At 53.0% G+C, this 23012-nt stretch overlaps 1 protein-coding gene across 1 annotated transcript in view; it reads left to right on the plus strand.

Moving 5' to 3' along the window:
• Positions 1-18746, plus strand: part of RBM20 (RNA binding motif protein 20) — a 186678-nt gene extending 167932 nt beyond the window's left edge. Inside the window, exons 10-14 of the mRNA XM_028149669.2 lie at positions 2713-2808; positions 3940-4600; positions 6175-6309; positions 13734-13855; positions 18281-18746. Coding sequence (XP_028005470.2) covers positions 2713-2808; positions 3940-4600; positions 6175-6309; positions 13734-13855; positions 18281-18391 — 1125 coding nt within the window. The 3' untranslated portion in view covers positions 18392-18746. The remainder of the gene's footprint in view (positions 1-2712; positions 2809-3939; positions 4601-6174; positions 6310-13733; positions 13856-18280) is intronic.
• The last annotated feature ends 4266 nt before the right edge of the window (positions 18747-23012 follow it).

A 23012-nucleotide genomic window follows, 5' to 3' on the forward strand; every position in this document is an offset into this window, starting at 1 on the left:
GGGGGCTACCCACCCAGATGCCCAGGGAGAGAAGCCAGGCAGGTGACCAGGCCAGATGGAATGAGTGAAGCCAGGTGGAGAGATGGGACCATGGCAGACCGAGGAGGAGGCGCCTTGTGTTGGGAGCAAGCAGCCAGCCACTGCTCGGCTCCATCCTGGGTCTGCCGTCCCCGAGCGCATGCCCTGGGCTGTCAGATCTCCCGTTCCTTAGAGCAAGACCAGAGCCCAGCTGTCTGTTGAAATTTCCCACGTGTTAGAAACCATAGACCAAAACATGCCGGGGGACAGATGGAGCCCAGAATGCAGCCACGGGAATAAACAATCCACGGGAAGGAGAAATGGAAAACCACTTATTCTCTGTTCAGAGCCCAGACAGAGACCCAAGCACACGGAGGCAGGTGCAAGCTTGTTATTCCCTCCACCCTCTCCTGCCAGCCTCCATTCTTTTACCGACCAGTATCCATGGAGCACCCAGCACTGGCGCTCGGTTGTGAGTGAAGCTGAAATGACCCCTGATCTCGTGGAGCTCATGGTCTAGTGGAAAGACAGACGAATCAAATAATTCCTCAAGTGAGCAGGAGAGTGTGAGTGTTCAGGGCTAAGAAGGAGATGGAGGCAACATGGCTGTCAGTGCCTGTAACTAATCAGAGGCTTCCCTAGGTTAGGATGTGACTGTTGAGATTTGAAGGAATGGTGGATATTTACCGGGTGGAAAGGAAGAAGAGCAGACGGAGGGAACAGCATGTGCAAAGGCCCAGGGGCTGGAGGCCAGTGCTGCTGGAGCAGAGAGACTGGGTTAGAATGGTCAACAAAGGCCATGTCATGAGGGGCCTTGGAGGCAGGTGAAGGATGTTTGTGTATCCTAAGTGCAAGGGGAGGCAAATAAAATGTTTAAGCAGGACGGTGCAGTGAGGGTATGATGGATTTTTTATTTTGGAGTGATCATTCTTGATCGCCTTGGGGAGAATAGACTTGGGAGGAGGGAGAAGGTTACAGAGCAGAAGTGGGAGATCGGTTAGGAGGAGGTTTAGTTGTGGCCATGGCCCTGTGGTGACAGGGCCCCCGCTTGCAACAATTGGGACCTAGTATCTTGGTCCATGAGCTGGTGTGGGCCATGGGTGCATTGGTAGCATGTGTCTGTTCCCCTTAAGCTGCTGCTGTCACCTGGAAGTTGTTCCAAGGCCAAGGCCAGGGGTGCACGGAAAGCACTGCCCTGTCTGCCGTGTGTGCAGGGAGGAAGGGCAGGGTCTGCCTGGTGAGGGTTTTCGGCCTGCCCTGCCCCTCCCAGCATCAACCGGAGAGGCTCTCCTTACTGTGTTGACCTAGGAGTGTGGCTGCAGTAACTGCTTGGGAAGGGGAGGGTTATTTATTTTGACAAGGGAGGGCCATGGGTAATTTATGCAGAGAGATAAAAATAAACAACAGCGGTGCCCTGTTGGTAGACGCTATGGGTTCTGATGGCTAAAATGGCATTTGGACCTGCTGTGCACTCAGGTTAGCTCCAAAGGCATGAGCAGGGATTTGGTGGAATTTTGTACTCCAAACACTGAAAGAATTAGGACTTGAGGATTTGAACTGTCCCCGCCTTGTCCATAATAACTGGTTAAACCAGTTAGTCCCGCGCTCCTGCCCCAGCTGGCTCCTCTCAGCTCCCGTGAGGTGTGTCTGCTTTGAAGGAATCAGAAGTCATTTACTTCAAACCAACCTCAGCCAAAAATGTGGAGAAAATGCAACTTGCCCCTGGGGTCCCCAGGAATAGTCATTGATTTGGTGGCCAAAATTTAAATCACAGAAGAATATCCTCCCAAAACTTCTGAAGCAGAAGTGGGAAGACTTTTTCTACAAAACGTCAGATAGTAAATATGTTAGGCTACGTGGACCAAGGAGAAAATGGAAGATATTATAGAGGTACTTATATAATCGTTTAAAATGCAACTACTTAGAAATGTGAAAAGCATCATTAGCTCCCAGACTATACCAAGAGGCACTGGGTCAGATTTGGCTTGAGGACTGTAGTTTGCTGATCCCCGTGTTAAAGGCTGGTGAGAGAGCCTAATTCTCAACCCAGACATTTGCTTTCAGTTGTTCCGTTTCCCGGATGAGCACCATTCTGAGGGGCTTAAATTGAGGGGGGCATTAGAAGGAAGGGAGAAGAGAATGGATGGCCAGTTGGGGCTGTCGCTCCAGGACAGAGATAGGGCACAAGAGAGGTGAGAGGGCCACTGACTGGGTGACAACCTCCTTCGTACCCATACATGGGCTGGATGTGATTTTTTATGGCCAAGACAGGTCTGTTGGGGAGATGTCACAGTGATGGTTGTTCACCCCAGGGTCAGTTCACCCTTGGCCTTCTACTCACCCTCCCTGTGTACAGGTTTCACACCTGTAAGAAGTGCCCCGTTTGCCAGGGGTTTCTGACGTCCTAAAGGTATCCGTCCAGCCCTGAAGACATTTCTGATTTCTGGGCCTCCATTAGTCTGTGTGACCTTGAACAAGTTACTTAACCTCTCTGAGCCTCAGTTCCGTTATCCGAACAATGCAGATGATAAGAGCCCCTGCCTCTGAGGGGCTTTGTGAGGAGAGAAGAAACGTATGTGCCACACCCACGGCAGCTGTTAGCTGTGCTCAGTATCGTTGTTTCTCGTGGTGGTCCTTTCTCTCTGTGCCACTGCTGACTGTTGATTTGGTTTGTTCTGTTCTTCCTTTGGCAAGGTTGGAAAGGGGGACGTGGAAGAGAGCCCCCCATCAGTGGACCGGCACGGGAGGGAAGCAGAGTCCTCTGATCCAGAAAATACAAGAACCAAGAAGGTAAAGTTTGTCGCAGAAGCCGACCGTGTAGCCATGTCTGCCCAACGGTCACTGGGGACCAAGCGACAGAGTCCCCGTCCCGCCCAGTGACGCCTGCTCTGTGGGATGTGCTCGAGGGCCCACCAGTGGTTCCATGAATGAAGCCGCGTCCCAGCACGCCCTGGAGGACCGGCTCTGCCTGCGTTCTCTGTGTACTCCTTATGGGGAGATCTTGACCGCATGCCTGGGCTCTGCCGTACTCTCCGCAGCAAGTTGGCTGCGCTCATACGAGAAAACATGTGCCCAAAAAAAGACTCGGGCTTCAGAGCCAGGTGCCCAAAATAGGCAGGTCCCTTGAGAGAGGCTGGGACAGGAAGGGGGGCTCTGGGCACTCCATCTGGGGCCATGACCTCAGCAGGCCCAGCCCCTGGGATTAACAAGACATCTCCTGTGCTCGTAAAGATTATTTGACACAATTAAAGTGGAAAACACACACAAAAATACAGAGTGCTGGGGCTGCCACAGCTCCAAGAGATGTCCCTGGAATGTTCCCAGCTTCGTGCCTTCCCGGTCAGGAGAGGCGGAGGGATGGGTGTCACTGGCCAGGAAGCTGATCTCCTAAATCTGGCTGTTGGGCCCGTAGGCTGCTGGGGATACTAGGGGACAGCTTCAGGGGAGGGGCCGACTGTGAGCCGGGCTGTGGAAGTTGCACCCTTGCTGGGAGAGGGTGCTTGGGGGAATTTTAGGGGGGACTTTCCCGCAGTTACATTTAGAGATGCTTTACATACAAGGAAATCACCCTAGCAAGTTGATCTATTTAGAGTTTACAAATTAATCATCCATCCAAAATCTGTTTATTGAGCACCTATTATGTACCAGTAGTTGAAATGCGTTGTGTCACTTTAAACAGTGGTCGATTAAGCATTAAGGGCTTATTCCAAATCCTGTGCTGTTTTGAGCCTCATCCTAGGGATGAATCAGTGATGTGGGACTCGAGTGGTGCCCAGTAAATGTTCCCAGGTAGAGGTAAGAATGCTCAGGATCACTCTGATTTGAGGGGACCTGGGGTCGAGCGAGGCTCGTGCCCTCTGGTGGAAGACCGAGACCTGCTCCTCAGCCACCCTCTGACCTCCATCCTGCGTTTTTATTCAGGATCAAGACTGGGAGAGTGGAAGCGAAGCAGAGGACGAGAGCTGGTACCCCACAAACATGGAGGAGCTGGTTACGGTGGACGAGGTGGGGGAGGAAGAAGATTTCATCATGGAACCGGACATCCCAGAGCTGGAAGAGATCATGCCCATTGACCAGAAGGACAAATTGTGCCCAGAAATGTGTCCCTATGTGACCACCGCCTTACACCTGGACTTGGCCAAGGATTTCCCCAAGGAGGGAGTCAAGACCGTAGGTAACGGGGCTACGGAAATCAGCCCCAACTCTCCCAAAGAAGGGCCGGCTGCCCCCACGAGCTGTCCCAGTGACATGGACGTGGAAATGCCTGGCCTAAATCTGGAGGCTGAGCAGAAGCCAGCTGAATGCGAGACTGGCCTCTCGCTGGAGGGTTCAGATTGCTACGAGAAGCAGGCAAAGGGAGCAGAGAGCTCAGATGTTCGTCTGTCCCCTACACTCCAGCAAATGTCTTCCCCCAAGCCAGCCGAGGAGAGGGCCCGGCAGCCCAGCCCGTGTCTTGACGACAGCAAGGCCACGGGGACTCCCGAAGATGGGGCTTGTGGAGGCAGTCCCCCGGAAGAGAAAGCCGGCCCCCCCACCGACACCGACCCCCAAAGCCAGGCTTGCCAAGGAGTGTCGACCCAGGGTAACTACCTCCCTTTTTCCCTGTGTGCGTGGGCAGATGGGCCACGGCTCACCTGGAGAAGGGAGTGGGCCGGAACGGACATGGGTAAGGTCTCAGCCAGCATTTAGGCGGGTGCAGAAAGTGAGCTGCTAAAAGCCTGGTTAAACTGTTGGAGCTTTTAGGCAAATGGTGCAGAGGAAATCAGATAGGAGGTCACATGTGTTCTGAGAAGCAAACTCAGATAGGGCAGCCTTCTCTGAATTTATGGGAGCCCAGATGGACGCTGACAACGAAAATTAGCAAAAGTTTTGAATTATCAGCCAAAGTTCCCCGGGGCCAGCCAGCCGGCGCTCTGTCTGCAGGACAGAGGACCACCCAGGCTGCTATTTCTGTGAGGCCCCAGGGAAGGGAACGGGATGGGGGAGGCGGATGGGGGGGGGGGGGCGGAAAGACAGTGGGAGGCCCAGGAAGGAGCGGGCAGGGGAAAGAATGAGGGGCTTACGAAGGGGGATGCCCGTCCCCCTTCTTCCCGCCTCAGACCCACTTTTCTCCAGGGTCTGATGGTGAAGCAGGACTCGCCCCAGGACCTTCCGCCGGAGGGGATGCTGTGTCTGTGCCTGGCACTATGACATCATGAAAAACAGAGTTTAAAATAGGCTAAGCCCTGTGTTCTCTGCCAAGTGGAAACTAAGATCCATCCAGGGCCGGGGGGCAGGAAGGGGGAGTAGCCGTCCACGTCCTCCCGGGGAAAAGAAGGAGAGGTTCGTGTCACAGAAAGCCTGCAGCCTTTGAGAGGCTGGAGTCCGGGGGACAGGCTGAAGTAAGGGGGCAGAGACTAAGGAAAGGCGGCACGGTCAACAGTCCCACCCGGGGCTGTGCTGGCAGCGTGCTGGGAGCTGGGCTCCGGCTTTCCTCTGTGTCAGGCTGACCTAGCTGTTTCCACCTGCGTGGCTCCGAGTCTCCATGGAAACTCTGTCATGTGCTGCCTTGTTGCTAGAGAAACGCCGGGGCCTGGGCTGTATCCAGAGAAGGCCAAGAATAAAGGAGTGAAACGTTCACCTTGCTCCACTGGAACCCCCCCCCCCCACACCCCCCCCCCCCACACACACACTTTTTTCTTTTCATGGTACAGGCCTCAACATGCACTGGCATGCGTGGCTCTTTAGCTTACCCAGGGTTTGGAGTTCATATGTAATAACACGAGCGTGGGGTGAGAGAAAAGCATGGCCTTCCCCAGCTGCCTCGGGGCTCCTGTGGACGTCAGCACCATGTAATTGCCCTTCAGTAATTCTTCCTCCTGCAGAGATGGGGTGATACGGAGCTGGGGGAATGGGTGCGGATCATCCCCACCCAAGGCATCAGCAGCCGAATGCAAAGATTGGCCACGTTGTCCTGTGTGGCGTTCTCTTGGCAATGGGGAAAGCTCTTCAGTTATAGCACTTGGGCCCTAAAGAGCAGTCCTGGCCCCGGCCTGGGTAATTAAGCAGTCCCAGGGGCCAGCCCTGATCCCGCAGCAGCGCGGCCAAGGGCATTTCAGGGGTTCGCGGAGGCATGTTGTGTTTCATCAGTTCTTTGCTTTGGCTCATGTTTTGCAGAAAACTCCAGGTACCTGGAAATGAAATCCCTGGACGTGAGGTCACCGGAATACACGGAAGTGGAGCTGAAACAGCCCCTTTCTTTGCCTTCCTGGGAACCGGAGGATGTGTTCAGTGAGCTTAGCATTCCTCTGGGTAGGTCCTTCCTGAGAATTCAGCCCCAGGAAGTGAGAGCTCCCTAGTAACGCCTAGGAGCTTGACACTTGGTCCATGTCTGATGCAATAACCTACATTGGCAAGGTGCTACCTTGAAGTCTCTTGCCATGGCAGGCTCCCCTCGGAGAGCAGAGACTCTGGGGACCAGGCCTTGAACGGCACTCCCCGGGAGCCAGAGCTCGGGGTTGGGGGCTGCTTCCCTGCCAGGAAAGGCTTTCTTCCTGACCGGCAGCCTTACCGGGCAGGGAAGCAGAAGCCCCACGGCTGCACTGCTTCTGTCTTCCCTGTGGTCCTTGCCCAGCCCTTCGGGAAACAGGGCTGCCTCTTCTCTCTTTAGGGTGATTAGCTTCTCTGAGGCAATGATGCTGAATGGGCTGTTGGGGGCAGGCTCTATGTAATTGACAGTGGGGGCACTGAACAGAGAGGGACCTGGGTCCCATTCCTCTCCAATGACTGGGTGAGTACTTATCCTCAGGCAAATCGTACTCAGGAATGGTTTTTGTCTTGGGGTATTTTTCCCCAGTCACTCCAAGTCCTTTAGTAACAAGCTGACTAACGAGAGAGAGAGAGAGAGAGAGAGAAGAGAGAGAGAGAGAGAGAGAGAGAGAGAGAGAGAGAGAGAGAGAGAGAGAGAGAGAGAGAGAGAGACTGACTTTTCTCAGAGAGCTTGGGAGTGGGAGGTACTGTCAGGGTTCACATGGCCAGGGAAGGTAACCCAACCAGAGGCAGAATAGAGATCAGGCCTCTGTCCAGGGGAGTAGCTGGTGGCGTGAGCGGGGAGGTCTGCAGGGTGGGAGACGCTGATGGGGGATGGCTTAGCTCCCAGACAAAGGGATGGCACCGCCTCACACAGAGCAATGGGTTGGGCGTTCCTGGGCCTTCGTTTCCTCATCTGTAATGTGGGAATGGACCAGATCGGTGGTTTTTCAATGGTGGAAGGAAGTGTTATAGTGGGGCGGGGAGGGTGGTTAGTAATAGAGCCACCTAGGACACATTTTCAAAAAGGAGAGTTAACTAGAGTTTCAGGGTAGGGAGTGAAGGTCCTTTAAGAAGGTTCCGTGGGAGCTGCTGACACCACCGCTAAGCCAGTGACGCCCACTTCAGCCAACGTCATCTTTGAGTCTTTGCATTGACCCTGAAAGGTTGGAAAGCGGCGAGACAAAGGAGTAGCAGCTGCTCAGAGAGGAGCTTGGGAAGGTGCCATCAGGAAGTGGGCGACGTGTGGGCTATGTGATGGCCACTGCCAATGACTGCTTGTCTGCTCTATCAGGGAGGTCAGTATGGAGGGTCACCCATTTCGTCATGCTTCTCTTTTCTTTTCTTTTTAAAATATTTTATTGATTTTCCACAGAGAGGAAGGGAGAGGGATAAGAGAGTTAGAAACATCGATGAGAGAGAAACATCGATCAGCTGCCTCCTGCACACCCCCTACCGGGGATGTACCCGCAACCAAGGTACATGCCCTTGACCGGAATCGAACCTGGGACCCTTGAGTCCGCAGGCCAACGCTCTAGCCACTGAGCCAAACCGGTTAGGGCTTCTCTTTTCTTTACATTTTTTTTTTAAAGTTTCTTATTCTTTCTGTTCTCCAAGTGTATCTTTTTCATAAAGTGAGATGGAAAAGAAAATGTCCTTTGTTTTTTTAAGGGATAAATTTGCTGCGTAGCCTCCAGCATCCCTCAGGATAGAAACTAAAAAGAAGAAACACTGACCTTAGAATGAACTAAGATGACTGCACCAGGGGCCTGGGTGTTGTAACCCTGGGGAATAGTGGCGGAGGCTGCCTTTCAGGAAAAGGGTGCTAGACAGTTCATCCATGCATTCTTCATGCATTCAGTCCGTCAGCAGCACCTACTGTGTGCACGGCTCTGTCCTGGGCACTCCGGGGGTAGGGGAGGGACCGAGAAATGTAACACAAGTCTCTAGTCATTCAAGAACTTGGAATCTAATTGACACACAGAAGCAAAAGATAAGAACAAAATCTGCTACCTTATAAGTTATATCTTTTTATTATTGTTTTTCATTACAAAAAGTGTGAAAGATTACTGTAACAAATTTTAAAACTAAGAACCACATAAAGTAAATATTGAATGTCATATCTCTTCCCCCAGACTCTTCCCAACTCCAGAGGTAGCCACTGTCATATCCTCAAAAAGTTTTCCTCCCACAAAAACAGGATCACACTATATACATAGTGTTCAACAACTTGCTTTTTAAATCTAACAGTGAATCTTAGAGGACTCTTCATATCAGTACATAGAAAATTCATTTTTTTTAACCACTGCAAATACTCCATCTTAAAGATGCACCGTAACTTATTGAACCACTGTACTGGTGAATACTTAGGATGCTTTAAATCTCTCCCCCCCCCCCACCCCTACCCAGTTTTTAAAATGCTTTAATAACTTAGCTTTTATCATTTGCCATGCAGGCACCATTCCTAGTGTGTTGCATGTATTATCTCATTTAGCTCTCTGAAAACTCCTATGAGGTCAGCAATATTTTTATTCCCGTCTCCCAGATCAGAAATCTGAGATGCAGGGTTACAAAGCTACAGATCGGCCAGGACTGGGGCCGGGACTTCAATCCCGGTAGTTTCACTCTAGGACCAGGCTGCCTCTGTGCTCTGCTGCCTCCTAGGCGAGCTGTCACCTTTGTCCGTGTGCCAGTGTTTCTGGAGGGCAGCGTCCTGGCCTGGGGCTTGTGTGGTCATACGTATTTGCAGTTTAGATGTTCATAATTGCTACTAAATTGCACTCCAGAAGGATTACACCAGTTTTAACTGCTACCTTGAGTGAGAGTTCTCATTCTCCACATCCCAGCCAACATTGGATACTATCAGCTTTTATTTTTTTAAATATATTTTTATTGATTTCAGAGAGGAAGGGAGAGGGAGAGAGAAGAGAGAAACATCAATGATGAGAGAGAATCATTGATCAACTGCTTCCTGCACGCTCCCCACTGGGGATGGAGCCCGCAACCCGGGCATATGCCCTTGACCGGAATCGAACCTGGGACCCTTCAGTCCTCAGGCTGTCGCTCTGTCCCACTGAGCCAAACCGGCTAGGGCTACTATTAACTTTTAATTTTCACCAACCTATTAGGAGGAACGTGGCATCTCATTCTGATTTTTGAAGCACCTCTAGTGAGGTGTAATTGATGTACAATGACGTACACTCATTTAAAGTGTACCGTCTGATCAGTTTTGTCAAATGTATATACCTGTGAGATCATCACCACAATCGGGATAATGAACATATTCGTCACCCGCCCCCCCTCAGTTTCCTGATACTCCTTTGTAATCCCTCTCTTTTCATACCTCAATCCCAGGTAACCACGGATGCCAGTTTGGTCGCTAACTACTAGTTTGCATTCTAGAATTTTATATAGAGGGAACATACGGGATGACGGTTTTGGCCTGGCTTCTTTCACTCAGCGTAATTGTTCTGAGATTCATCCGTACTGTTGGGCGTGTCCACAGTTGGTTTCTTTTTATTGTGGAGGAGTATTGCACTGTGGATACCACGTTGGGTTTATTCGTTCACCCGGGGATGGGCATTTGGGTCGTTTTGGTTTGGCGCTGGTAAAAATAGTCGTTTCGTATTTGATTATCGCTTTGAAACCCATGATCTCTTTGATCTCTAGGGGTGGGGCGGGGTGTGTGGTACTATTTTCCGCATTTGACAGGCGAGGAAACTGAGGCCCAGAGACTTCCCTACGACCACACGGCGAGTTCAGGTCAGAACGGAGGATTTCCAACCTGAGACCACTCTGCCCTCCTCTCCCCCCAGTTCAGGCAGCCGTGTAGGGAAGGCGATTGCGTGCTGTGGGTCAGAGCACGGACTGCGGAACCTGGACTCCCTGGGTTCAAAACCCAGTGGGCGGGGGGGCAAAGAGCAGCTTACTTCATCTCCCTGCTTGGCGTTTTTCATCTATAAATCAGGCATAGTCATAGAAGCCTACCATGCCAGGTTATTTTGAGGATTTAAATGAATGAATACTTGTGAGGTTTTAGTGTCTTCCCGTGGGAGGTACTTAGAAAGGGTTGTCTGTTGTTATTATTTGTTCCTGAAGGAGTTATTGAGACCTACTGTGTTTCCTCTCACTCGGGCTGCATAACCCCTCACCTCCAGGATCGGCCACTGTTGCAGAGGGACTTCTAGAAAGGTGGGGGACAGAGAGGCAGAATGAGGAGTGCAAGGTCTGGGCACACCGTGAGGAGGAAAGGGAGGTGAAGGCCCCTTGCTCAGGGACTGGGGTGGGCATGGTGGAGGAGTGGGGGGCTCTGGGTGAACCCAGGCAGTGCGAGCCTGCCAAGGCCTGCTCTTACCCAGAACCAAAGGGCATTGCCTGCAAAAAAGCAAGCTTCCCCTCCACCCATCCCGGGCTTCGCTGGGATGACAGGAGTTGTAATTACCCGCCAGGAGCTATTATTAGAAGGCGAATGCCGCTTTAATTATTGCACTTAAAGAGGCTGAAATATGGGAGGACCAAGTGGCTCCAGAACCTGTCGGGGCCGTGGCAGTGTTTCTTGATGCTGCCGCTTCCCTTGGCTCTCACATTCCAGAGGCGACCTGAGGCGGTGTGGGCCTCCCAGTGCCTGTGGCAGCTCCCAGGTACATGGGGGAGTTCCCAGGTGTCTGGGGATCCTCCCCGCCAGGCTTCCCAGCGCTGCCTCCGCACTGCCTGGTGCTTCTGACTGGCCGCCGGGCGGGGCAGCACGGAGAGCTGCTGCCAAGCCGTGGAGTGTGGGCTCCCCGGGCGGCCGCGGGGAAAGGATGGAGGGCAGGAAGGCGAACGCGTGGGAGGTCGGCCTCTGTAGAGAAATGTCTAACGTGTGGAAACAGATTTTCTGAGCACCAGGCAAAACGAGAGGCGCTTCCCTATAGCACCATTTGTGGTGTGATTATCCCTGTTTCCCAGATGAGGAAACTCATCTCAGGAAGTTGAGTAGCCTGGTTGGTGTGGCTCAGTGGTTGAGCGTCAAACTCTGAACCAGGAGGTCATGGTTCGATTCCCAGTCAGGGCTCATGCCCGGGTTGTGGGCTCGATCCCCAGTAGGGGGCGTGTAGGAGGCAGGCTGTCAATGATTCTCTCTCATCATTGATGTTTCTCTCTCTCTCTCTCTCCCCTCTCCCTTCCTCTCTGAAATTGATTAAACAATATATTAAAAAAGAAAAGAAAAGAAGGTTGAACAGTGTAATGTACCTGAGATCACTAGGTAAGGAGAAGAGCTAGGTCTGTCTAACTCTAACTTCCATTTTGCTCCCACCACCCTGTGGCTTCCGAGCTCTTTGGCAGTGGGAGCGTTTGTGGAAGTGAAATCTCACCCGGGAGACCGCAGGCGGTAGCTGTGCTGCTTGGGTTGACAGGGGCCCGGGCTGCCACCTCAGGCCCTGCTGCATGCTCTGTGCCAGTTGCTGAGCCAGCCGCATCCCTGCTGGGCACCAGGCAGGGACTGGAGGCCTCTCGGGAAACCTGGAGCATCCTAGAGGCCTCAGCCAGGGTCTGCAGGGCAAACCCAAGGCTGCTTTCCTGGAGCCAGCCGGTTGGCGACCCTGCAGGGTCCGGGACAGGGCAGACAGGGTGGCCCTGATCACAGGCTGCGGCTGCTCCCGTGGCCTCGGGCGGTGCCTCTCCTTTTCTAGTTGCCTTCATCTTGTCTGCGTGAGCCTCTGCTCGCTGCAGCAGCAGCCAGGGCCCGCTTGTGAGGAGGAAGGGCCAACTGCTCACTCCCCGGCACAGCAGGGAGAGTGGGCGGAGGGTGCGGAGGGAAGGACTCAGCCTCCCTCTGGGCAGCGGGGCCCGAGTGAGGCGGCCTCCCTTCTGGGGACAGCTGTAGACGGCTGAGGCCGAGGGCAGGGCAGTGTGTGCGTGGCAGTTGGAGAGAACTGGGGGAGGAGGTGGCCCAGGCCAGAATCGCAGAGGAGCAATCCGTCCAGGCAGGGGTGGGCAGGCCTCGGCGCCCTCCTCCCTCAGGCCTGCCCTCCACACTGAAAAGTGGCTTTTTTTTTTTAAATAGAAAAAAAAAAGTTGTAATTACAAGCCTTTGCTTCCCTATGATGGGGCCTCCTGGGCACTCGGAGGAAAGGGAAGGAAGCCCCAGACTGGTAGAGGCCTGGCCTGGGTCCCTCTCTGCAAGAAGCTACGCTTCCCGGCTTCTTGGTGTGACCTCCCAGGCTCCCTATCCCCTACGCCCCCCACTCCTCACCCTCCACCCCCTCTCCCTGCAGTGGGAGTTAACCCAGCCCCCCATTCCCTCCTCCCACCGTGGCCAGCTCTCCGCCCACCCCCAGGAGGGCAGTGGGAGCTAACCAGCCGGCTGTGGCTGCAGCAAAGCCCAGCCGCAATGTGTCAGCACAGGCAGGGTGGGGCCCCGGCCTGCGTCCTGCGCTGGGTCCTGCCTCTCAGCCCTCACGCCCTGCTCTCCAGCTGGCGCCCTGCAGTCAGGTGCCTGAGAAACTGAGGCGTGGGCGGGGTCAGCTGACTCTCCCAGGCACACAGGTTCTCAGCGCCAGGTCTGTGCCCTCTCAGACCCAGACTCTTTCCACTCTGCTGACAGTGTCCTCGAGAGGGAAACTGCACCCCTAAAACACCTTGGTGGAGGCTGGAGCAGCCACTGTCCCCTCAAAGATGGATTTCCTGGGCTAAGACACTCACTTCTCTGGCTGCCGGGCCACTGTTTTCTTTCCTTAGAATCCAAAGGCCTCCCAGATTCTAAAATGACACATTGAGATACTATGAATTGATGGTTCAGATGTAAAGACTGGAGAAAGACGGGGCAATGTTTATGATACACTAGGACATGAAAAAGGGAGGAGACACATTGCACTTAGGGTGTAATTAAAACTGCCCCCTTCTCCCGAAGAAGTCTCTCCCTATAGATAGTGTGGAAGAAAATGTTTAGATTGGGAAGACTCTGGGTGAGGTTTCCTCACTTCTGTTTATTTAAAAGGTTTTCTCTGGTGAACATCATTCTAAAACAAACCAGCGAAAATGAGAGCATTCTTCCAGAGTCCTGGCCACAACCGCTGCAGAGAGGGGTAGATGACAGAGGAACGACATCCAACCAGTGAAATGAATGAAACCTCCTCCCTCCTCCTTTCCCCAGAAGCGGGCTGGGACCAGGAGAGCCTGGACCTAGTTCCCAGAGGCCTTTGCAGAGCGTATTCTTGCTCAGCTTGGCCATGCCTTCCACTCACAGCCACCTGTGAGTGAAGTGGGTGTTACTCTCTTCCTGCCTGTTTTCACATGAGGAGACGGAGGCTTGGAGAAGCTAGCTCACCCGCCAAAGTCAACAGCAAATGAGGGGCGGGGCTCATTGCCCCCATTTTCCCCTGAAGGCTGCAGGACCACAGGGGCCTCCCATGCCTTCCTAATGGCCTACCCCCATCCTTCTGCAGGGGTGGAGTTCGTGGTACCCAGGACCGGGTTTTACTGCAAGCTGTGTGGGCTGTTCTACACCAGTGAGGAGATGGCGAAGATAAGCCACTGTCGCAGTGCTGTCCATTACAGGAACTTACAGGTAACCAGCGGCCGTCCTTGCCTGGCACCGGGGCGCTCTCGAGTCTCTGCTTCCGAGGGTCTCCCTCCTTTCACCACATGGAGACCTGACTCCACCAGGCTGCCGCACGTGGTGGCTGCCTCTCCTGCGCTCTCAGAGCACCAGCCTCCACTGTGGCACGTAACACGTTCTGCTGGGCCAGGCGTTTTTGTACCCGCCTCTCCCTCTCTCCTGAGTAACTTGAGCTCGTGTCCACCTGGCCCATGGTTGGGCTGACCCCTTTCGCAAGGCCTGGGTGCTCCTGATGCAGAGGTAGCTCCGTGTTTCTGTTCTCCTGCGCGGTGCCCCTCTTTGCTAGACTAAAAGCCACTACTGACCTCTATTTTCAATGTCCAGACGTTGCAACTATTTTTCACAGCAACAGAAACAACAAACAAAAGAATACAGACAGAAACCCTGCCCTCATGGATTTTCCAATCTAGTGTAGGAAATAAGCAATAAATAAAATAAGTTTTATAGTATATTAACAGGTGATGTATAAAAAGTACTCCATGTGCCATATTTCATCCAATCTAAGGTGCCATCAGTTGTAAGACACACTGTTTTTTGATACCAAGAAAAAAACGTTGAAAATTAAACAGTGAGACTCCATCAGCTCCTCAATTTCAGAGATGTTCATGTGGCGGGAAAAGCATCTTAAAAATCAGTGAAATATTGTAATATGCTCTGGGATATACACCTAACTAATATGTAGCGTATTAGAAAGTGGTTTTCATACTTAACTTCTGGCATAGGCTGGGCTTAGTAACTTAATTGAAAGCATGGCACATAAGAAAGCATGGGGTGTCTTCTGTTTTTACTACATCCTTTGCTACAGGAATCAGACTGATTCTTGATATGCAAGGTCTACACTCAGGAAGACCCTCAGGGTGGCAGCGTGTCCTAATTCCAGAGCAGGCATTGCTGTCACAGTTAAATGGTTAGAGTGGCCGAGATGTGGACACTATTTCAGAAGTATACACATTAGCTCAGCTATTCAGTAGAATTGGGGGTGCACCCGGGAACATGTAATTTGAGAAAGTTCTCCAAATGATTAGAAGTGTACCCCTAGTTAAGAAACTCAGAGGTGGGCCAATTCTCTTGTTTTATTTTTGAGGCCCAGAGAAGCTATGGGATGTGTCACACCACACAGAGGATGAGGTACCAGGCCTGGAAACAGATCACCTGATTCTTAATCACTTTCCTCTTTTTACTCTATGAAGCTGGTCCTGCAAACTGAGACCCGTAATGGCCTGGGCCACCATCTGCAAGGGACTGTCATTGGCTGTGCCCAAACTCGGGTCATTTAAGCCTCCTGATTTCCCTCCAGAGAGCAGCTGCGCTGTGGCCAAGGAAGCCATGGGGGTGAGGCCCAGGTCCCGGCCCCTCCTGGGGGAGGGCAGTGAGGGCCTGAGTTGGCCAGACTAAGAGCTCACACCGGGTTCACAGTTCACACAGAGTCACTGAGGGCAGCCATCCACCCTGAAGACATCACCAGCCCCCACCCCAACAAGATGAAACCTATAGAATGGCATCGCTGGGTGGGGTCTTGGAGATTTTCCCAAACCTGGGTCCTCATACTAGCTGGCATCTTCTATAAATGCAGCTTCCTTTACCCACCATATACCTGCTTATTCATTCTCTCTAGAGCTGGGCACGAGAATCTGAATTTTAAAAATCTTTCCAGTGGATTCTGGTACCTCAGTGTAAGAACTTTTGATATTATAAGCTAGACCCCACAGCTCAAGGTCACCCAGGAACTTAGAAAGAGTGCCGGGGCCTCTATTTCTAAATCCCATGTTTCTCCAGGGTAGTGGACTACACTGCGTTCTGGGCCTTAGGGCCAGACAGCCCCCTTCCCTCCCGGGCAGACTCACCTCCCTCTGCAGGGCAGAGCCATTCCTGTGGTCCCTAGGCGTGTCCAGCCCAGACAGTGGCTAAGCCCCTCACACCTGCCAACCACAGGTCAGGTTTCCCTGTGCACCTGTCAGGGAGCTGGGAGCCTCCGCCACAGGCTTCCCAGATAGGGTTTCTGTCAGTGACCTTGACACACTGTCTCTGTCCACATAGTCTGCCCACCCACCCTGCCCCAAGTTATAGGTGTGAAGAGGGAAGAACTCAGACCCACAGAGCAGGTGCTGGCTGACACCTAAGTCAGGCAGCTTGTAAGCTTAGCTCCCCCCCACCCCCCGCCCCTCCTCCTCCCCCGGGGGCCTTGAGGTGAGGATCGGGTATTACTCTTCGAGGCAGGGAGCAGGTGGAAGGAGTTCTGTCAGTGCAACCCCTGCCCTGCCTCACTGCTGGTCCCGGCCCTGGGAGAACCCACCCGGGGAGATCCAGAACAACAGGTGGAGTCAGGACCAGATGGGAAAACGCGACACCTGCTTGGCTCCAGGCCAGCGAGGATCGTGCCCACACCCCGCACACTCCCTCCCTTGCCTCTCTGTGCTCCCCTCCCCCTTCCCTAGCTAAGGCGGGGGGAGCATCCCGGCGGCCATCTAACCCTGGCCTGCAGGGGGGCACGGCCTGCCCCTCTCCCATCTGGCTCACCACCTCACAAAGCCACCCATAGAGAGGCCAGGCCGACCCGGGCATCCTGTGCCCGTCATCTCTCTGCCCCTCAGTCACCCTGGGAGGAGGAAGACACGGTTCCCCCCATGTAACAGCTTGGAGTCTGAGGCTGGGCCAAGATGGGCGACTCCCTTGAGCCAGATGACTGGTGCCACGCGTGCTAAAGAGCAGCCTCTGAGTGTTTACTCGGTGCCAGCGCTGTGCTAAGTGCTTTATGGTCCCTCTCCTGCTCGTCACAGCAACCTTATGTGGCCGTTCCGTTATGACCCACACTGTTTTTTATTAGGAGCCATTTATTAATCAATGGTTTGATATAAAGCTATTTCAGACCTTCAGCATTTGCCCAAATGGAATCACAAGCATTACAAATTTTTCCTTTTCCCTTAAAAAGAAGGATAGGGGCAGGTGGAAGGAGTTCTGTCCGTGCAACCCGTGTCAATGCAGTTAGTGACATTTGAGAATAAATTAACAAAAAAAATGTAGTCTTATCATTTATTGGGGACAAACACTAAGTTTTACTTACGTTTCATGGGGAGAAAAAATTCCAGTGTAAACAATAAATCAAAGCAGTACTTAACTTGCTATTTTAGAGATAAACACAGATAGGTCATTCTCTTCAGCCCTATTTTAGAGATAAACATAGATAGGTCATTCTCTTCAGCCCTATTTTAGAGATAAACACAGATAGGTCATTCTCTTCAGCCCCACGTGCCGATGTAATCTACAGTATAAAGCACTCGGAAAACCGATCTGCAGTTTTATATGTGCTACACGGAGATCTTATCCTGTAGTGTAGTGAAGGCTGTGTGTCCTCAAGAGCCATATGTATATACATATAATTTTAATAACCTTTAAAACAAAGATCAAAGTTCATTTAAGTCCTGTTGCATTAAAAATGAAATAGCAAAGGAGCCAAATGATCACTTAAAGTTTAAAATTCCTACATTGTCCAATTTATATGACCCACACTTGACAGAGGTCAGAGATGTTGCATGACTGGCCTGTTGAGATGTAGGATTTGAACCCAGGTCACATGACGGCGGAGCCCACACACTTGACCATGTGCTGGGCCTACCCCTGCCAGCTCCCAATCCAGGGCTATTTGTAGCACCCCTGGCTGCCCTGCACGCAGAGGGCCCAGCTGGGGCCCCGATGTTTTCTATTCTGTCTCCCTGTGACGAACCCAGAGCCCCGGAGCGGCCCGGCGTGTGGCTGGGGGCCAGTCCCAGCAGTGAGAGTCCTGGGTTGTGAGGCAGCCCAACTACAGGACAGGAGTCCGTGGAAGGACCTCCAGGCCACTCCACCTGCCCGCCTGCCTGGAAGGAAACAGGCTGTTAGGCGTCTCAAATGTCAGGCGGCGGTGTTGTCTGTCCCCATCTCTAGGGGACAGCGTTTCTCTCCACGGCCCTTCCAGCTTCCCCCTCCTCCCTCTTCCTTCACACGTGGATGTGCTGCCCGGATTGCTGGGCTGCTGGAAAACAGGGAGAGTTGTCCTGAGGATTAACCGAGTGTAGATTAGAGAAGCAGTGAGAACAGAGCTTGCACGGGATAGGGGCTGTGGAAGTGTCTGCTACTGTTAGGAGCTGTACTTTCTAGGTTTGCTACGGGAGAGACACGTCCCTTGTACCCTGACATAAAGGGGGAGAAAGCAGATGGCTTATCCTGGGTGCCGTGGCCCCAGCAGGATCTGGGGAGGCCAGCGAGGGGTCTCACCCACTAGATGGGGTGACAGGAGAGGGAGGCCAAGCACACACCGTCCACTCCTCTCTTCTCCTGTCCTGCTAAGTCACCACTGACCCTCTTCCTTCCTCCTGTGTCCCTCTCTTCCCACCACAGAAGTACTTGTCCCAGCTGGCCGAGGAGGGCCTGAAGGAGCCGGAGGGGGCCGGCAGCCCGCGGCCCGAGGACAGCGGAATCGTGCCCCAGTTTGAAAAGAAAAAGCTCTGACAACCCTGGGCCTGTGGGAAGCTGGGAGGGAGGGCCCGCCCAGGTGGGGCCTTCCTGCCCGCCAGGACGGGGACTCACGCCAGAGAGGAAAGGACACCAGGCTGGCCACGGGGCCTGGTTCGTTCTCAGAGACTCAGGAAAACGCGCTGGAGTGTTTCCCAGAGGCCTCACCCTGTGCGCCCAGCCCCCCCTCCCCTCACCCCCCCCCACCCCGGGGTCACCCACTCTCTCCCTGTCACTCTCGTTGCCTTCAGACAGTCTTTTCATTTGCTTCTCTCTCTTCTTCCCTCTCCCTCCCTCTCTCCCTCCTTCGTGCCAATGGTTGTTTTCTTTTCATAAAAGCCAACTTCTCAGGGATTTTCACAGTGTTCAACTTCTTGGTGGGCTAGGCCAGGCCAGGCCAGGCTGAGTCATCCAAGGAAAAGATTTCACGGAAACTCCTGGGTCAAGAACCGCTTCGGCGAACCTGGGCAGTGTCTCTGCCTGGCACGCTGCGCGGGCATCTGGGTGGGGTCCCCCGTCCCGAGAGGGGCCCCTTCGACAGTCCGTTGGCAGAAGCTGGGAGCTCCTCCAGCTGGACCACCTGTTGGAAAAGGCCCTGATTTTATGAATAACTCCTTCACCCTCTCAGTTATTCTAGACGTCTACCAGGCTCATGCCTTAAAGTAAAATGAAGTGAATTTTACTGGGGGAGGAAATGAGTCCTTCGTATTGGAAGCTCCGATCATTTCCCCGAAACACAGTCCCCTCCCCTTGATTTCAGGAGGTGCCAGGGTTCGTTCTGCCCTGGACAAAGTGTTTGGTATAGATTCGCTCCAATTAAAGATGAAAATGGAAGCATCCTCCCGCTCCCGCTGAAACAGCGGTTGGCAAGGGCTTAGGCTGAATGCCGGCCTCTCTGCCATGGGTGTCACCAAAACAAGGAAATGGCATCTGTCCTTGGCTCACCCTTGGCGCCTGCACTCTGGGCTCCAGCAGCCCCGCTCCGGGGTGGTTTTAAATGGTATCTCAGGTGGCGGGGTGGGGGGGCAGAGAAGCGAGGGAAAGGAGGCTGCAGGACTGAAGAGCATTTGAGGGTTACTGGTGTTTGTAGGTAGGCCCTTTCCAATTTGGCAGAAGGTCAAGGGCCTCTCAGAGTTGACCCCAGGGGCAGACTTTGATGTCAAATGCTGTGAAGAACAGAGCCCTGGCTCCCAGCAGGCTGTCTGATACTGGAGGGCAGTGCCTTAGGTCCCAGGTGGACTGCAGGTCTCTAGTCAAATGTCCCATTGGAAGACTTTGGGACAATGATGTGGGGGGAATGAGGCTCGGCTGCCCTAGAGAAGACCGGGAGAAGTTCAGAGAGCCTGGTGCTACTCCCACAGTGGAGATACTCGCCTGGAGGCGGCCTCCCTGGCTCTGCCCCTGGAAGACAGACCCAGTGGTTTCTGTTCCTGACCGCCAGCAGGTAGACTAGGAAGAGGTTGATTCTGGGTGGGATTTGTTGTTGTTGTTGTTTTTGCGTTCTTCTTTTTAAGGTAGATAACACTATCCCGCATATTCTGTCCTCCCCTAATGGCAGAAGGGTAGAGAGATTGAGTTCGACACCGACTTTTTATCAGTAAAGAAACTGAGGCACAGACAGGAAAGAAATGTAGGACACAAATAAAACGATCACGTGTGAACCCTGGGGCCAACAGTCACCGACAGGGAGGGACCTGTTGGGAACCTGCAAGAGAGAAGAGTCAAGGCACCCGAGGAAACAGATGGGCCCGGACAGGTGTGGTGAGAAGAGGCTGCGGGAAGCAGGAAACCTGAACTTGGCACCGGGCCACCGGGGGCCTCGGAAAGGTCGGGGTTTCGGAGCCCGGTTGGAAGATGGTGACTCAGCCCAGAGCTGGTCCCCTGGCTGCCTCCACAGGCCTTTTTCTCACCTGGCATTCTGGAAGCCAGCCTCCTCCATTTCTCGGAAAACATTGGGCCCAGTGTTTCTGTCTTCCCACTGGAGGGCCATCCAGGGCCAGCTCTCCCGCCTCCCGGCCAAACCTTGCTGGGAAAAGCCTCGGCCTCAGGAGAGGCTAGGACTGTGCATTTTCAAAGACGCTGGCAGTCTTCTTCCCCGCAAAGGGGAAGCTGACCCCACCAGCTCATCCCCCCCAGCCCCAGCAGCGTTTCCATGGAAACCTGGATGCCTGTTCAAACAGCCTCGTTCCTGAGGAAAGTAATGGCTCCCTTGCTGACAGACTGACCTTCTCCATATGGCAAAGCTGGAGAGAGCCCGTGGGAGAAAGGAAGGAGAGGTGCGCTCTGCATTCAATCAGAACCTTCAGTTACCAAATCATCTAAGAATCTATATTTGTGTGTGTATATATATATATAAATATATATATTTATTTTTATTTATTTTTATACAATTCCATTGGCATGGTCCTTCACCACTCTCTAATTTTCTCCTTTTATTCCTACGTGTGTCATACACACCGCAGTATTAAAGACAACCAGGAAAATATTGATTTATTTTTTAAAGCTTTTCTTCAGTGTTTGTCAACCATTTCAAAGATTGTTCAAGAGCAGCTGCTACCTTGAGCAACAATCATTTGTTCCCTGGGTTGATATCACCAAAGGCCTGGGTAATTTTATTTCCATGGTGAACACCTGAAATAAAGTACATCCAGACAGTATTCCCAAAGAATTTGGTAAATTGGATGTCGGTGCGAGTGTCAGGGTTTCCCTTCCTTGGAAAGTCCGAGGCTGTGTTAGATTCTACTTGAACTGGACCAGCGTTTGTTTTTTGAGCTTACGAGAAAAAGAAGAAACACTAGCTAATTGAAGTTTGAACTTGTAAAGTATTGGAATTTGTTGAGTGTCCCATAAATTGTCGGCATTTTTCCTGATCTGTATAACTGACCGCAAGTGCTTGTTTTTATGCAAGAAAAGAAAAAAAAAAGATTTTTAATAAAGAGAATTTGAAAGCTTGGGTGTAGCTGTCCGTCACGCAGGGATCCCTTGACCTTTAGCTGGGGAAGCTCATTGACACAGAGGCCGGGGCCTGGCCCCTCTCTGATCTGGAATGTTTCTAAAGGCTTGAAAAGAGGAGACACAAGAGCTTCCACCTGGGACTTTGGGGGGACTTGGAGATTCTCAAGGGTGAACCTTGGGAAGGACTGAGTCTGGGAAAGTGAGGAGCTGGGGTCCCTTTTGGAGGATCAGGTAGAAAAATCTCTTGGCCTCTTATAACCCTCTATCCTGCTGCCTATTGTTCCCCAGTCTTCTGGTGGCTGAACCCTGTTGCACTGCACCAGACTCGGGCCATTTCTGGCAATTTCATCCCCTGTGGGGGTGGGGCCTCACCCAGCACTTGTTAGCCTGTGATTTCCTAAGTCCCACTTCCTTGGGCGTGAAGGGATAATGGCCGTAATCCCCTCCCGGTTCCTTCAGGGTTAAGTTAATCACCACTGAAAACATTGCTGCACAGCACGAAATCTAGTTTGCTTTTGGAACCTGTGCTCTGAACAACAGCTCAGTGGTTCTTGAAGTTCTTTCTCCACCCAGTGCTGGCCTCCGGACCTCAGTGGGCCAGCCCTTTGAATAGCCTGGGACCTTCTCCGGGCCCTGCCCTCCTCTTGGCAGTGATCCTGAGTCCCTGGGGAAGGGACTGGGCGGTCTGGCCCCAGAAGACAAACTGAGTAGGGCCACTGTAGTTGGTGGGAGCAGACTTAGATCTGAGGAAAGTGCCTGTTCAGCCGGCCCCACCCCCGGCCTAGGTTACCGTCCTCGGGTGGAGCGGAGCGCAGGCCTCCAGTTCCCAGCCAGGAGGGGTGGAGAAACCTTCCCGCAACTGTCGGCTGCTCCCCAAAGTGCTGAATGGGCCTAAAGCGCGTCCTGCTCCCCTACATTCAGGAGCCAGGATGCCTGGGGGTGCCCCTGGTGCCTCGTCCCAGCATGTCGCTCCATGTGGCACAACTCTGGGAGGCACCAGGCACATGGTATTCTGTAGGAAAGCACCCCCTGGAGCTGTGCAATGGCAATATTCTGGGGAGCCCGCAAGTTGCACCTTGTCCCATGCCTGGTGTTCCCATTTGCTCACCAAAGTTCCTGTGGCCCTAGAATCTGGTTCTGATCCAGTCATCTGGACTTGACATTCAGAACCGCTCTCTGCGCTCACTTCTCTCGCCAGGAATCAGCACCGGACTGCCCCTCCCTGCCTGCCATGGCCTAGGCACTGGTGTTTGGCTCCTTACAGTTCCCCACGAGGCCAGGCCACTTGGATACTGAGCTTGGCCCCTGTCTGGCCTGAGACCTCTGTTCCCCTCTGAACGTCTGTGGCAACTGTCGAGTGTCTACTTAGGCAGTGATGGGACATCTGGGCTCCCCCCTCCCCCTTCTCCTTTCCCACCGTGGTGGCCCTACAAAGGAGCCTGTCCCAAGTGGATTTCCAAGCATGTCAAAGTAGGATGGCCCCAGAGACCCCCAAGTCCTGGCCCTTCCATTTGCAGGTGAGAAAACTGAGGCCCAGAGAGGGAAAGTGACTTGCCCAAGGCACACAGCTTATTAGTATAAGATCAAGACTAGAATCCAGATCTCCTGGGCACTCCTGCTGGAGACATGGGATTTAAGTTCTCTCCGTTGCATTGTTTCATGA

Source organism: Eptesicus fuscus, chromosome 17, assembly GCF_027574615.1.
Source record: "Eptesicus fuscus isolate TK198812 chromosome 17, DD_ASM_mEF_20220401, whole genome shotgun sequence".
In the NCBI taxonomy this organism is placed as follows: Eukaryota; Metazoa; Chordata; class Mammalia; order Chiroptera; family Vespertilionidae; genus Eptesicus; species Eptesicus fuscus.